At 45.4% G+C, this 15,063-nt stretch overlaps 2 protein-coding genes across 17 annotated transcripts in view; one reads left to right on the forward strand and one right to left on the reverse strand.

Annotated features, from left to right (window-relative positions):
- Nucleotides 1–6,578: 6,578 nt before the first annotated feature.
- LOC147449743 (uncharacterized) lies at nt 6,579–7,543 on the reverse strand. Its single transcript, XM_086522689.1, has 3 exons — nt 7,386–7,543; nt 7,135–7,174; nt 6,579–7,039 (listed from the first exon to the last, which is right to left on the reverse strand). The coding sequence occupies exons 1-3, from the start codon at nt 7,541–7,543 to the stop codon at nt 6,968–6,970; spliced, it is 270 nt and encodes an 89-aa protein (XP_086378815.1). The 3' UTR covers nt 6,579–6,967.
- A 1,985-nt stretch (nt 7,544–9,528) lies between these two features.
- LOC147449744 (uncharacterized) overlaps nt 9,529–15,063 on the forward strand; it is a 67,823-nt gene continuing 62,288 nt past the window's right edge. For 13 of the 16 annotated variants that reach the window (XR_015189461.1, XR_015189459.1, XR_015189460.1 and 10 more), the window contains exon 1: nt 9,529–9,765. Coding sequence is in view for 9 of the 16 variants with exons in the window: in XM_086522105.1 (XP_086378231.1) it covers nt 9,583–9,765 (183 nt within the window). In the remaining 7 variants the exon portion in view is untranslated. The remainder of the gene's footprint in view (nt 9,766–15,063) is intronic. The other 3 variants (XM_086522112.1, XM_086522113.1, XM_086522111.1) reach the window with 2 other exon arrangements.

Consider the following 15,063-nt stretch of genomic DNA (forward strand, 5'->3'; position numbering starts at 1 on the left):
CTAGGCATATACGAAAAGGAACCCATTGCAGTTCTACATGCCTTAGACTCATGGAAGCACTATTTATTGGGGACTCCTTTCATTCTGCGAACGGATCACCAAAGTCTTAAGTACTTCATGACACAGACCAAGCTCTCCGACAAACAAATGAGGTGGGCAAATTTCCTTTCGCAATTTCATTTTCATATTGCTCACATTACTGGCAAGCATAATCAAGTAGCTGATGCACTCTCAAGACGACCGAGAGTGAATGCGGTTTCCATAGCAACTCACACTGATCTATCTTCAATGATAGATGAGTATGCTATTGATCCCAATTTTAGAGATGTGATTTCAGCCCTTGCATTAGGGAAGAAAGAAGAACCATTTACTTTACAAGATGGTTATCTTCTCTATGGAAATAGACTATGCGTTACTAACTCACTACGTGAGAAAGTAATGTATGAATCTCATGCTCCCCCGTATGCGGGGCATAGAGGGATTCAGTCTACCTTAAAGGGAATTGAAACATATTTCTATTGGCCTACCATGAAAGTGAACATACAAGAGTATGTTTCCAAATGTGTGGTATGTCAAAAGACAAAATTTGATAGAGGGAAGCAACCTGGATTGCTTCAACCCTTGCCAATCCCTAATTCACCATGGGAGAGCATATCCATGGATTTTATCTTTGGATTGCCTAAGTCTATCCATGGGAATACGAGAATATGGACGATAGTAGACAGGTTCAGTAAACAATCTCATTTTATACCTGTCAAAAAGACTATCAAAGCCCATAAAATGGCAACCCTCTTCATTTCACAAATTATCAAGTACCATGGCTTGCCAATGTCCATAGTGTCGGATAGAGATCCTAGAATGACCAGTAATTTCTGGAAGGGTCTCTTTGAGAATTTAGGAACAAGGCTAAACTTCTCTTCGGCCTATCATCCACAAACTGATGGCAAAAGTGAAATAGCTAACCTAACCATTCTCGATCTACTAAAAGCCTCTGTAACGGAAGTAGATCAAAGATCCCAATGGGAGAAGTACTTACCCTTAGTAGAGTATGCTTACAATAACACTGTACATACTTCCACAGGAAAAGCACCTTTCGAGGTAATTGAGGGAAGATCAAAAAGTCCCTTGCTACTTAAGGTACATGGGAAGATCTTCGCTGCAGATGAGTATAGCCGAGACCTACAAGAATCTTTCCAAAAGATTAAGGATGTTATCTCTATCTCACAGCAAAGGCAAAAGGCTGCTGCTGACAAGCACAGAAAAGCCCAAGCCTTTAAAGAAAACGATTGGGTCTTGTTAAAGTTTCCCAAGGCTCGATTAAGGCACACGACGGGCAAGAATCCTACGGGCCATCAAAAGTACTATGCTAAACTAGCAAAAAGGTACTATGGTCCCTTCCAGATTCTTAGGCCAATCAATGAGATGGCCTATCAACTTAAGTTGCCCAATCATTGGCTCATACACAATGCTTTTCATGTGAGCCTATTAAAGCCTTACAAAGGAGAGCCACCTCAAGAACCAACTATTGAAGACCCACCGGAGATCGAGGACCAAGAGGAGGTGTTGCAGCCCGAGTCCATTCTCCGACATGAAGACAAGGTATTAAGAGGCGGTAAGACTATCCAACGATATCTTATTAAGTTTAAGAATTATCCTTTTGAAGATGCTAGATGGATGCAAGGTATACAATTAAAGGATAACCTAAACTTTGTCAATGCTTACAATGCTTCCCAAGAGTAAGCAAATGTACAAAATGTTAAAAATGACAAAATTTTTGTCTTATAAGACTCTCTTTTTCTTTATTTGTGCACAAAAATGAAGTAGTATGCATACTTAGATCAAGTTTGCGGAGACGACGTCTCCCAAACACCAAGTAGAGCTTGTTACTCTACTATGGAAGATTGATAGGACTAATGTGCAGACATACTTGCGGCAGCCTCATGCTCTCAAGCGCCAAATGGACTAGTCATCCATTATGGAATGATGTCGTAGGGTAACATAGGGATCCTCTACCCGCTAAGAAAAGGACTCATGAATATGCTTTATCTTCTCTACACCATAGTCGAGGACGACTATGATTTCAAGAGAGAGGTAATGTCATAATAATCAATATCTAATTCTCCTAAATGATTTTCTCATATTAAACTGATCATTTAATGTGGGGAAGTGCCAGGGGAGAAAAAGCTAGAATATTGGTTAAGCTAGCAGACCGGCCACAGTAGGGATCCAAAGGAGGGAAAATAGGGATCCAAAGGGGGGGCCATCTGCAAAAGAGCCATGTGCAACAATGGGCTAAAAATACCCTAATGTTCAGCCCATTAAGACTTCCAAAATGCTAAGGTTCCAAAATTCAAAGGTTGTGTCCAAAGGTCAACCCTAGGGAAAATTGGATGCTTTGTGTGTGCCCTAAAAGTCTTTGCACATCCCTACATGGGAGGGGGCGAGCCCCAAAGGTAGGGGATGAGAGAGAAAGCCACACACACACACACACACACAGGCTCCCTTTACACAAAGGGAATGAGGGACACATGTCAGCTCCCTAGCCCAGATGCCCACAAGGTGTGCCCAATTCCTATTGGAAGACCCTTGAAGTGGACCAATGAGAATTAAGCTAGAGTAAATGTAGTTTAATTAATTTAAAAACATTTAATAAAAGAAACCAATGAGAATTAAGTCTCCTAGAAGACTATTGGGCAGTCTCCCAAAGGGTCCAATGAGCATTCAGAAGCCCCATGGCTTGCCTGATTTCTATTGGCCAGGAGGCAAAGGGGTCCAATGAGAGTTTAGTTTAATTATTTAATTACCTAAAGCTCTCACAAAAGGGGAAAGGGGGACACATGTCAGAAGGCTATCACTTATGCTGCTTAATACCCATTGGCTTGACTTGGGGAGGTCCAATGAGGCAAAAGCCAGACCAAATTAGCAACAAGGGCTCGCCCAAGAGAGAGAGGGGGCTGATTTTTGCTGGGCATTGACACACACACACTCACACTGGATCATATGTGAAGGAAGAATACTCTATCTCCTCCCAAGCTTTAATGGAGAGCTCATCACCTACTCCAAGCTTGTGAGATAGAAGCCTACATCAACACTCTCTTGGCATGAGGATGCAAATCCAACCAAGAGCCAAGCTTCAATGCATGCTCATCTCCTCTTCCAAGCTAATTACTAAGCTAAGCTATGCTAATATGAGTGATTATGTGAGGAGATGTACATCTTTCTCGTAAGATACTCCTTCTTCCTCTCAATCTACTCTCATACCCTGCTAGCTCTCACCATCTTCGAAGGTGCAGAAAGATCATGTACAAGGAAGGAACACAGAAGTGTTTTCGGCTGTACAAAATGGCTAAAAGCATTCATAGTAAAGCTGATGTATCTCCGCAGTGATATCACCAACTTCCAAGGCAAAGCGTAAAGACTGCCTAAGAGAAAGCCTGAAGAACGAGTAGGGATCTCCATGAATGCGAAGGAACATATAGCCATTACGCTATTGCCATAGGCTCCAGTAAGCACAAAATCTGGCCCACATGGAAAAGACCACGAAGCGCTGCAACACCAGAGAGAAAATGCCAAATGTCTAAACCATTTATGGAAGACCGTGTGGGAAAACAAAGTCGCATGCACACCAATATGTGGCAAAGGAAATCTCGAGTAATGCAAAAATCCCACAAACAAGCGACAAACATCCTCTTCCGCAATCGAGCAACGGACACAAGATGAAGCGCATATATGGCGTGTCCTTAGAAAAGTACCCACTGGAAGCACACCAAGAAAACAACACCAAAGAAACAACTGCTCTTTCAAAGGTAAGTGGCTTTTCCACAAAAAACATAGTAACTTCCTCCACCAGATATTAGATTTATGCATGTGCCAAAGAGCATTACAATGATTAGCTAGCCAAGGTCGAGGTAGAAGAAGAGCATAAACTCGACCGACAAAAATTTCCTGAAAGGGCACTTCTCGAAGATTCCAGTCAGACATGGGATCGCCATCGGGAAAAGGCAAAATGGGTAAAAAGTCAACCAACATTTGTTGTAATTCTCTTTAGAACTGGTAGTAATGCATACCCAATCCAAACCGGGGAGCGGCAAAGGGAAACTTGAAAGTGAATCAGATTGCATCTGTCACATCATCAACCACCCGAATGCCACGACAGAAGAGGAAGTATGCCTGGCGAGGCGAGCGGTCAACCAAAGTAAGAGAGAAGGCCCAACTCTAATGAGGACTCTCCATACAAAGTGAGTTTCTTTCCTATCGAGCATTACATGATAGATGAATCGTAACCTCTTTCCAAGTAGAGAGCAAAGTGGAAGCAAGTGGACATCTAGGAATATGCCCGTCCATCTTACCAAATACAACCTCCCAAATAGATGATTGCCAGTGGCCAAACGAGGACGTAACAACATGCCGACTCGGGTATGGAAACATAAGAGTCCAAGGCTGAGATTGTTGCATAAGTTTACGAAATAACATAGATTTTCCTAGCAAGAACATGCCTACACAAGTCCAAGATATTTAGAACACCAAAGCATTTGGGTGTACAAAGCTTCTCCATGGACATCAAATGCAAATCTTCTTTGTGCGCATGAGTTCACCAGAAATGAGACAAAATGGCTGACATAAGAGAATCAAGACTCTGCTGAGGCAAGTGCAATAGTGGCAAAAAGGACTGAATATATGCCATCAGGATATTCTGAACGATTTGTAGGCGAACATGCAATGGCCAAGTAGATAACTTCCAGTAATGCAATTTGACATTCAAGTGTTGCATAACCCAAACCAATTTTTGAGTGTGAGTGACATTCCATCCAATTGGATATCCCAAATAGCTGGTGATCACATATGGAGGAACAATCTCACATGGACACAATAAACTATGCCAATCGCACGAACAAAGTGGCAGAAGCTTCGATTTGCAAAAGTTGACTTTGAGAACAGCCGCAATCCCAAACAATTCCAAAGCTTCCATAATCACTGGGACATCACTCTGTTGGTTACGAGGCATGAACAACGAGTAGAAGTCACTCTGCTAGTTACGAGACATCACTCTGTTGGTAGAAGTCTCACCAATCTTTGTAAGAGTGCATCACTTTTTCCCGTGCATCAATCAACGTGCGATTGTCATTACAAGGAAGTTGCTAAAATGATGCATTCTTATTTGCATAAGAGGGGGTACGCATTCGAAACCACCTTAGCAGTAGAGGCTCCATTTTGCTTAGCTTCATCGACAGGTTTACCTATAGGGATAGAGGTGGATGAAGGAGCATTTGAAAGAGGGGGTTGCAAAACTGGCTCTAGACATTCAGATTGCATATGACCCAATTTTCCACAATGAAAGCAGGAATTTGCAATTTTACCCCATTTAAGTTTAAATGGACACTTGCCCACCCACGGATCTCCTGAGTCATCCATAATTCCTTCATGGGTTTGTTTGTCATTGTCCCAAAGAACGCAAAACCTATTGGTGTTTGCATCCAATTTCAGGGGACAAATAACCTTATCAAGTTGCACAGCCAACAACGGCAAGAAATGTCTCCACATGTGAGGGAAATCAACGATTTCCACCCACAATGGGCATTTGTGACGAATAAGACTGGTAATCGTTAGTGAGTGCCCGCGGTAGAACATGCGTCATTTGCATATTAAAAAAGAAGAGAGACATCTCAAGCATAAGCTTTTTGGCTTCTGTATCTCCGAGCAAAACTTCATAAAATCCACGTGCACCAAAGTAAACGCCACAGAGAGCTTGTCGTTTAAGGAGAAAATTGACCCATTGCCCAACATCTTGCATAGTAGGCATTTCCCTGGGGAAAAACATGATAAGTGCATTCATAGCATACTGCATGACTGGGTCCATGAGGTCCTACATGGAAATGTGCATTTCAAGAGCAGGCGCCTAACCATTCCAGGCTTGTCAAGCCTCCTCAAAGTCCTCATACAAGCAAGCCTTGATCTCCGAAGTAGCCTCCGAGACAGGTTTGATTGCTTTCCGACGCTTAAACACACATAAAGTGCCGAACATAAATCAATAAAACCTCGCCAGACAAAAGCAAATGTCTAGAAAACTCTACGAGAAACCAAACAAAGCTCTATACAAAGGTTACAAAATAATGCACCCAAAACCACAAGAGTAATACATCAACATAGCATTGCCCTTTCCACGCTTCTAATCGTGACCCACTATAGGAGGTTATCAAAACTTGTTTCCACACTTTTGAGCGTGACACACCTATAGCCCACACCCCCTCAGGGTTTCGAAATGTGCGGCAGAGCACAGACAAGACGAAGTACCTCAGGGATGCAGGCTCACACAAAGGTTGGAATACGTACACGTTCTGGTTCGTGCTCGGACAGAGCTCATGTAGGGCATAAACTTTGCGAGCAAACAATTGCCACGCTGCAGGCTGGGAGCGCAAAGCACCAACTCGTGTAGGGGCAAGTCACAGAGGTTCGCCGCACACCCACCCACCACATATGGCTTACTCTCTCGCTCGATCTGAAAGCACACACACAGGACAAAACACACACACACACACACACATGTCACACACTTGAAAGATCATTTCATTTCTAATAATTCAAATTGCGCACATGAAGCATCCACTCTACATGCTGAGAAGAAGTGAGACACTGGGCCTCAACACTATTTGACACAGGGTCTTAAACAAAGTGCAGGCGATGGGATCGGACGACGGAGAAGCTTGGGCACAAAAACAGAGGCGCGTGAGGATGCCTGATGCAAAAAAGTAAACAAGGACATGGGGAGGGGGTAAACGGGGACCAAGTTTATAATGTTGTGAACTCACATAGGTTTCAAGAAACCACACGCATCATCGGACCTCCATCCTTGAGGTGCTGAGTTCGCTTCTCAAATCACCGCCAATTGTTGACTTTTTTCTACACTATTCCCCCACCCCAAGATTTGTGAGCTTCAACCTCTGCCATCGATCCCACGGCCTTGGGGTATTTAAGAGCCGGGTCGCACTCCTGTCATGGCGGGAGTGGGGGGGATTCCATGCACAGAGTTGCACCCAAGCTTCTGTCCACACAAAAAAAACCACTTCAAAAACAAACCATCATGCTTGCTTTGGTGCGATTGGCTCACAAACCCCTGGATTCAAGGTCGAAGCAAACCTTCCTTAACCGTCGCTTGGAGAGCCTTCCCGTAAACCCTCTGAAAGAGCCGCTGACGGCGCCTCTCAACTTGCAAGGCCTTCCCGTAGGCTCGCCTCAGTAGCTGCGGAGCATAAAAGAGCCTCTCGTTGGGAGGGTGGTTGAACCATCCTCCAGAAATGCATCTCGCCTATGAAACCGGCTATTGCCAGTGCATTGCATAGTTGCACAAATAAAGGCGCCGCACGAGGGTCCCAACTCTTCATGGCCACCTCTCAATTTGGAGCGCTCTATAAAGAACACTGCAATGCTTTGCCCAGCCTATGCGAACTCGTCGAGGTTGCTGGTGGGTTTCAACTTCCCCCTGACCATACCCACCAAAAGGTACGTCAGAGCATGAGCTCTTAGCCACAGCCTGCACATTCTTCATCTTTTAGGTTGGGTTCAGACGATGCCGGTGGAAGAAAGCCAAAAGCATACAGTCTTCCAGGCGGAAGGTGAGAGAGAAGAAAGCTTCCACCGGGCAGGTGTTCACAAGGCGAGGTGGAATCGCTCAAGGCTATCAGAAGCTCTTGCGTGCGTGGATGCTAAAGATTGGGTGGGGGGGGGGGGGGGGGGGGGGGGGGGGGGGGGGGGGGGGGGGTCGGAAGATCACATAGGGGTGGCGGAAGAAAATTCATGTTCCTTTGCCGTGACGTGGAGCAGAGTTTACAATCTCCCACCGCGCCGTCTGAACGGGAAATTCCACCGGGGGGAAATTAATTGGTTGACGCCTATTGCCGCCGCGCCTTGTGAACCCAGCCTTAGTAGTGTAGGCACAACTCTCCTCATTTTCCTGAGCATGCCACTCTCCGTCAAGGTCCAGGGTCGTCGGGCAGGCCATCTGAGCCGTTTGTCTAGTAGCGATTCCATATAGTAATTTCAGCCGATGCCCGTCAGATGTCAGACACATCAGCACTCATAATCTCAATGGCAATGATTGCCAATGATTGTACACCAGCTCAGCGTGAAGAATAACTGACTAGTTGCGTTGCAGGAATGTACGACACCTCAGCATGCGGAATAACCGACTGTAGTTGTGTTGCAGGGCTGTAGGGCTGCAGGACTGTATCTGGCAATGCAAGGCTGTGGTCAGAGACCAGTGCTTGGCCCGGCTCCCCTGGACCTTGACGGTCGGGAATGGACACTTAGTGTCCATTCACTCATAATACCTGCTCCCCCATGGCTCCCGGCCTCCGCCGGTCGCCAAGGGGTCGCAGGTATTATGAGGAATGGACACTAAGTGTCCATTCCCTACCCCTTCTGATTCGGCCAGCTACAATCATCAACTGCAGAAGCGCAAGTTTGGTACTCGTATGGGGCCGTGATTGAATTCGGAGGGCATGCCAACTCGGACGGCCATGCAATTGAAAAGGGGTTCCAACAAAGTTACAGGAAGGCTCTCTTGATCCCTCGGATTTTCAAAGTCATAGTGGGGATGGTGGCCACGTTTCGATTTCCCCAGGCTTTTAGGAATTTCTCCCACTCCCCCCCCCCCCCCCCGGGTGCGACCCGGCTGTAATCAAATAGTGCCGAGGCACCCTCGTTTATAAGTGACATAGGGTATCACTCATGGGATCAACAGTGGAGCGATTTAATGGCAAGACGGGGGGCTTTAGACCGTCAAATCCACACGACAAGGGGGGGCAAGAACTTATACACGTGGACTTGCATTGCTTGCACGGATGCGTGATAGGCGAGCTGGATAGGGTGTGGGAGTCTGTGGGATGAGATCGGGAGCTCAAGCAGCGAGCGCGACGAAGGGACCCTATATTTTTTAGGCCGCGCCAGCAAGATCGACGGTGGATTGGATTGGCGCCATTGATCCCTCGAGTCCACCTCGTGTTCACTACAAACGGGGGATGCTATGTTTAACTTTTAATTTTAATTTAGTCTGTAGGCTCCCCATTAGGTGCTACCCATTTTGGAAAAGAAAATGAGTGCGAATCTTGGGACGTAGCAAGGACCATACGCACTTGATGGTGGTAGCATCAAAACGGCGAGCAATGGCAAGCACCGTGTGATGCCAGCAAGCAAGACGATGAGCAGTGGCAAGTTGGGTGAAGCCAGTAGGCAAGACAAAGAGCAAGCCGTGGCAGCAGCATGGGCCGTTGAGTTGGGGAAATCTTTTATTTTATTTGTAAAGGATAACGTCGCAGATAGCGTGAGAAGCTGGGTTGGATGGTTAGCGAGAGAGTTTATTTAAGACTCTCAAGGTTTTGTGTTCGATTCTCTCTATCTGTAAGACTTATAGTCCATTGTTGCAATAGAAAGAATGATGAAGCTGAGGAATCTACAAAGATTCTCGGTAATATCATTAAAGAAAAGCCATTAGCTGGATAAAAATAGGCTGTACATTTGAAAGATCATTTTATCATTTGAAATTTGCGGGGACATTATCGTTTGTCCGGGGGAGGCTGGTAACCAGTCATGGCGACTGCACAATGCTGGGCCGCGCCTCCTTCCTTATTGCTACGTGTCAGCTTTATCAGGTCACCCGTAGCTCTCAGGGGTGGGCGCCGCCTCTCCAAGAGCGTAGTAGTAGCATCTTCTGCCGCTGGAGAACAAGTACAGAGCGTGGACCTCCTCCCCCTTCAACAGGCTCTCTCCAAGGTCATCCCCCCTTCACAAACCACCACCACCCCACACACACGTTTTTTTTTTCTTTTGTGTAAATCTGTTTTGTTTAATTTACAAGTGGGAAACCTTAAAATGAGGAAAACCCACCAGAAAGATCAGATACAAAGGGAGAAACACCTCTGTGTTTCATGATGGGAAATCTCTAAAAGCAAACATAGAAGAGTTGTAAGATGCCCAGGGATATGTCCCCAACATCAGAGGACGAAATGTAAGGATTGCCTAAGTGAAATCTTGAACGAAGGAAAAGGACCCGCCTCCTACTGATAGAACATGTGAAAATTGCGTTGGCGCCACAAAGACCACAGCGACCAAAATCTGGCCCATGTGAAGAAGATCTCAAATTGTTGAAGGGAGGTTTGGAGAATGCCAAAAAAACAGAATCGTTTGTGGAAAACCATTGAGGGAAATCGGAGGCGTATATAGGCAGATATGCAGTCAAGGAAAGTCCCGGTGAAACAACAATCCCAAAACAGATGTCTATTGACAGTTTCATCACCGGCGGAACATGTGACACAACGAGAAGAGCTGATGCGACGCGCTGCACGGAGAGTTCCAACAGGGAGAGCTCCCAAGAAACAAAGCCAGAGAAACAAACATTCCTTAAGAGGCAAGTGGCATTTCCAAATTGGAGTAAGAGCCTTTTTCCACCATGGATCATATTTATGCAAAGACCAAAGCCCATTACAATGATCAGCTAGCCAAGACTCCTGCAAAAGAGAAGCATAAATGCTGCGGGCAAAAATGGCATCAAGAGGAGCGTCCCATAAAGTCCAATCTGGCATATGGCATCCACTGGCCAGTGACGGAATGGGGAGGAAAACAACGAGCGTATGCTCAAGGGCACCTCAAATTTGACGATAATGCACGCCCAACTCAAAGTGTGTAGCTTTGTGAGAGAAGGAAGCATATTCTCAGATAAATCCACCACATTATCCACCGTGCATATGCCTCAGCAAGAAAGGAAATATGCCTGGGCGAGGCTACCGGTCAACAAGAGTAAGTGAGAATGCCCTACTCCAATGAATGCTTTCCAAGCCTAGCGAATTCCCATCGTTTGTTGTTTGCCATGCCAAGAAAGATGATCCGTAACAGCTTTCCAAGCAAAGAGCAAACTAGAGGTGATCGAGCAACCAAGAATCTAGCCGACCATCTTGCCCAACACAATCTCCAAGCTGGAAATCTGCCAGTGACCAAAGGCAGAAGTGGTAGCATGCTGATATAGTGCAGCAATCATAACTGTCCACGGTTGAGACTGCTGTGCAAGAGTAGGCAATAACATGGCCTTCCTTGCTAAAGTGTGGCGGCAAAGGTCCAAAGTATTCAATTACCTCCACACACACACATAGCACGTATGTGGAGGCTTAAATGTTTCTATACAGACAAGACAATTAGCTTGTTAGGTGAATGTTGTGATAATTTGTAGGAGGAATTGTAGGAAAGTTCCTAAAGTAATGACATTTTCTCAGAGGTGGCTTAGAGCCCAAAATCCACCCCACTTGAAGAAAAGTTTGTATGCCAAGTGGGATAGATGTATTCCAAAGAGCAAGAAAAACTCTTCAAAGGATGCACCAGAAAGTGTCTGTGTGGCATTGCCCAAGCTGTAGGAGGAAACCACAAGCCTTTGGGAATTATTAGAAAAGATCCACCATTGAGAAGGAGCTTTGTGCTTGTAGGCAAGCACCTAATCAACATGGAAAACACCAAGCATAATTTACCAAAAGAAAACCTTCTAGAAAATTGGATTCTTCATGCCCTAAGGTTGTTGAGATGCTACTTCTACAAGCGTGCGCTCTGATTAATGGGCAAGAGAACCACTTTGGAGGCTGAAATATTGGATAAAGTTTGTGGCCATGGTAATACTTCTTGCAGTAGAGGACCACTGCAGAATGGTAAGCAGATCAATCGGGAGGTTGAATATTTTGCATCAACAAAAGAAAGTGGAGAGAAAGCAAGCTCTGTTCTTTTTTTTTGGCATTAAAAGTGGTGCTTTGACCCTTTGCATTACACCATAGGTCTATATACAAGGAAATGGGAAAAACTCAGAAAGGCTCTCTCTCTCTCTCTCTCTCTCTCTCTCTCTCTCTCTCTCTCTCTCTCTCTCTCTCTCTAGTTCTTTGTTCTAGTTCTTTTGTACCCAGACATGGTATTAGATTCACTATTTTGTAACAGATTGGTCTCATGGGTCATTTTGGGCTTTTGAAGACGTTAATATAACATTTCACTTCATTTCATCTCTCTCTCTCTCTCTCTCTCTCTCTCTCTCTCTCTCTCTCTCTCTCTCTCTCTCTCTCTCTACAGGATGAGGACTAGGAGGGCATATGATCGTGATGGTCTAGTAGGAGAGCACTTTATACATGCTAGAGATATGCTTGCAGAGGTTCTTGCAGTTCTATTCAATTGCGTCATGTGTGAGGGTCTACCTGAGACTTGGAGATTGTCTACTATTGTGCCTATCTACAAGGCAGGTGGTCCTATGGACCTTGGAAACTATCGTACACGTTGGCACAGTTGTATGCTTCGATCCTTGACCAACAGTTTAGCAGATGGGCAGAGAGTGAGGGTATACGAGCAGCAGGACATGCCGGTTTTAGGAGAGGCTTCTCAACTCTCGACCATATTCTGACACTCAAAGCCATCATTCAGGAGCGTAGGGCACATAGGAGACGAATTTATTGTAGCTTTGTGGATTTCCGCAAAGCATTTGACATGGTGCCCAGAGCCAGATTGATGCACAGACTACAGGAGATGGGAGTGCCCATTTGTTGATTTGGGGGATCATGGCTCTATACAGACTAGTGGTGGGACATGTACACACTCCGGAGGGGATATCTGATTTAGTTCACTCCACTATTGGAAGTGAAACAAGGCTGTCCATTGTCTCCTACTCTATTTGGTATGTATATAGATGAGATGATTACATTCAGAGAGGTGACAGAGGTGTTCAGCTGGTAGGGACATGGATTCCATTGTCATTATATGCTGATGGTATTGTGATGATCTCTGGCTCACTGGTGGGTATGCAACGACATTTGGATGCATTACATAGCTTTGCGGAGGATAGTGGATTGTCTGTAAACTTTGGTAAAACCAAGGTTATGGTGTTTAACACCACACTGCAGTGGATCATGAGATCAGCACCTACATTCACTTATGGTCAGGAGACTGTGGAGTACACAAATGCATTCACTTATCTTGGGGTAGTCTTCACGGGGCCAAAGTTTTCTTTGAAGAGAGCAGCAGAGACCGGATTGATCAGAACGTATGTGGCCTTAGGAGGGTTGGAGAGGATGTGTTCGCAGGTTCAGTTCCAAGAACCCCGAACAACCTATGGGGCTCAGGTTTGGGGACTCTCTGTGGGTCAGGATGGGTGGAGAGGTATGGAGAGGCCCTTGGTATCTATTGTAACTAAGTCAGACTTTGTAAATAATTAATTTATTTATGAGAAAAGAATTATCTAATTAGTTGTGTGCACACCAGAATAGACCTAGCAGTTCTAAGGCCTCAGGTGAGCCTAAATGCGGGCTAGAACACCTCAGAGGGACCTTAGCAGAAATTACCCTGAAGCCCTAGTGATTGGGAAATCGGGTCTTCAGAAAGGGGTAAGCAGTAGCCTCAGATTTTAGGCTCAGGAAAAATACGCGCGTCAGTACAAGCACATGAATGAGATGGGGTCCTTAGAACAGTGACCCTAAGGCTAATAAAGCTAATAAAGCCTTAGGGTAAGTTTCGTGAAATTAAATTTAACGGTCCGTGCCCGGGCGGGCGGCCGGACAAGTGTGAACAGGTAAAGGCGGTGTAGTGCCCGTGCGGCATTGCGCCGGCAGACTTTTGGTGTTCTCATAAAAGAATCATTGGTAGCAGTTGTTAGTTAGTTGCACATTTTTTTAATTAATGAGCTAGAAGTTTTTAAAGTCAAAAGTTGAATGGTTTTTAAGTTTTTAAAGTAAGTGTGCCAAGTGGCACACTTACCAATGCAAACTAACTCTCTCACTCTCACTCTCACCCTCTCTCTCTGCCTAGCGCCCCCTCTCCCTGATGGCTATTTAGGAGCCCCCCCTCCCCCATTTTCAGGGCTGGCAGTGCACCTACCTCCCCTAATGTGAGCGTGCTCTACGCGGTGGAGCCCTCCATTGAAGCTTGAGAGCAGCCCCTTGCGACATATGTGGTAGCCTTGTGCTCCCATTGTCAAGAACAAGGGATCTCACAGTCATAGACACCTTTTGGTGAAGTTTCATCGCGAGAAGCTGCCATAGACGCTCTCTTAGCAGAGTGCGGCTGTTGTAATTCTCTGTTTTCAGTCCCTAATCACCTCGATTAGGGCTGTTTTCAGCAGACCAGCCATAGAAATTCTCTTCTCTCTCCTTATCCTAAGTCTACATCAAGTTTGGCGCGATTCCATCGCGAAGAAGACCTCTGTTTCGGCATAGGGGTGTGCACAGGTAAGAATTTCAGGTTATGTGTAGAAAATTACAGCAAGCATGTGCGTGTGCATTTTGCTTGTTTCTCTTTTGTGTTCGATGCATGAATGAATGAGCATGAAGGCAACACATAACGGAAGATGGACTCTCCTCTGTGAGAGCTTCCGATGAGCTGTTTTGGAAGATAGACTCTCTTTTTGAGAGCTTCCAACCAGTCTCGCAGAAGATGGGAAATCCCCTAAGCAGAAAGAAAGTGGAAACACTTTCTCAGTCAGTAGTCAGAACAGAACAGAAGAAAGAATAGAGGACGGGCGTATGCCCCGTTCCTGTGCTTGTAAAGATTCTCCCTTAGTAATAAAGATATTCTCTTTATGGGGGGGGACCAGCCCATCTTCTGGTCCCCAATGGAGTGTCAAGTTTTCTCTCTCCCTCTAATTCTCTTGAGTATTTGAAGTGCAATTAAACGTCAGTTTACGCTTCCGTATTTTTGTGACATCTATGATTTCTCGGTTGATTAGAGCCAAGGCCTTTGTGCCACATGAGATCATTAGAGTGGAGTTAGCAGGCCCCCCTATGGAGATAGAGGCGCTTACCAGATTAGTCTCCTTTATGCACAGCTTATGGGATACTACTAGAGACAGATATGTCAGATTGGCCCTTGAGTCCTCCAGACAATTAGCTTTACAGGGGGACACATCTTGCTGGTATGCACAGATGTCATCATGGTTCCAGATACATGGCTTCAACATGGACAACTTGCCTCCCTTCTAGTACTCCGGTGATGCACCATTGTTGTCTCTTACACATGTGGAGATTACTAGACTCATTCGCCAAGACCTGACCCAGTTGGAGA

The sequence above is a fragment of the Adiantum capillus-veneris genome, chromosome 10 (assembly GCF_014529385.1).
Source record: "Adiantum capillus-veneris isolate H3 chromosome 10, ASM1452938v2, whole genome shotgun sequence".
Lineage (NCBI taxonomy): Eukaryota > Viridiplantae > Streptophyta > Polypodiopsida > Polypodiales > Pteridaceae > Adiantum > Adiantum capillus-veneris.

Coding starts and splice junctions, on each gene's coding strand:
- LOC147449743 (XM_086522689.1), bottom strand. CDS start 7,543: ATGAAGAATGTGCAGGCTGTGGCTAAGAGCTCATGCTCTGACGTACCT. Junction 7,175..7,385: donor AGAGCGCTCCAAATTGAGAG/GTGGCCATGAAG, acceptor CGGCTCTTTCAG/AGGGTTTACGGGAAGGCTCT. Junction 7,040..7,134: donor CCAAGCGACGGTTAAGGAAG/GTTTGCTTCGAC, acceptor TTGTGTGGACAG/AAGCTTGGGTGCAACTCTGT.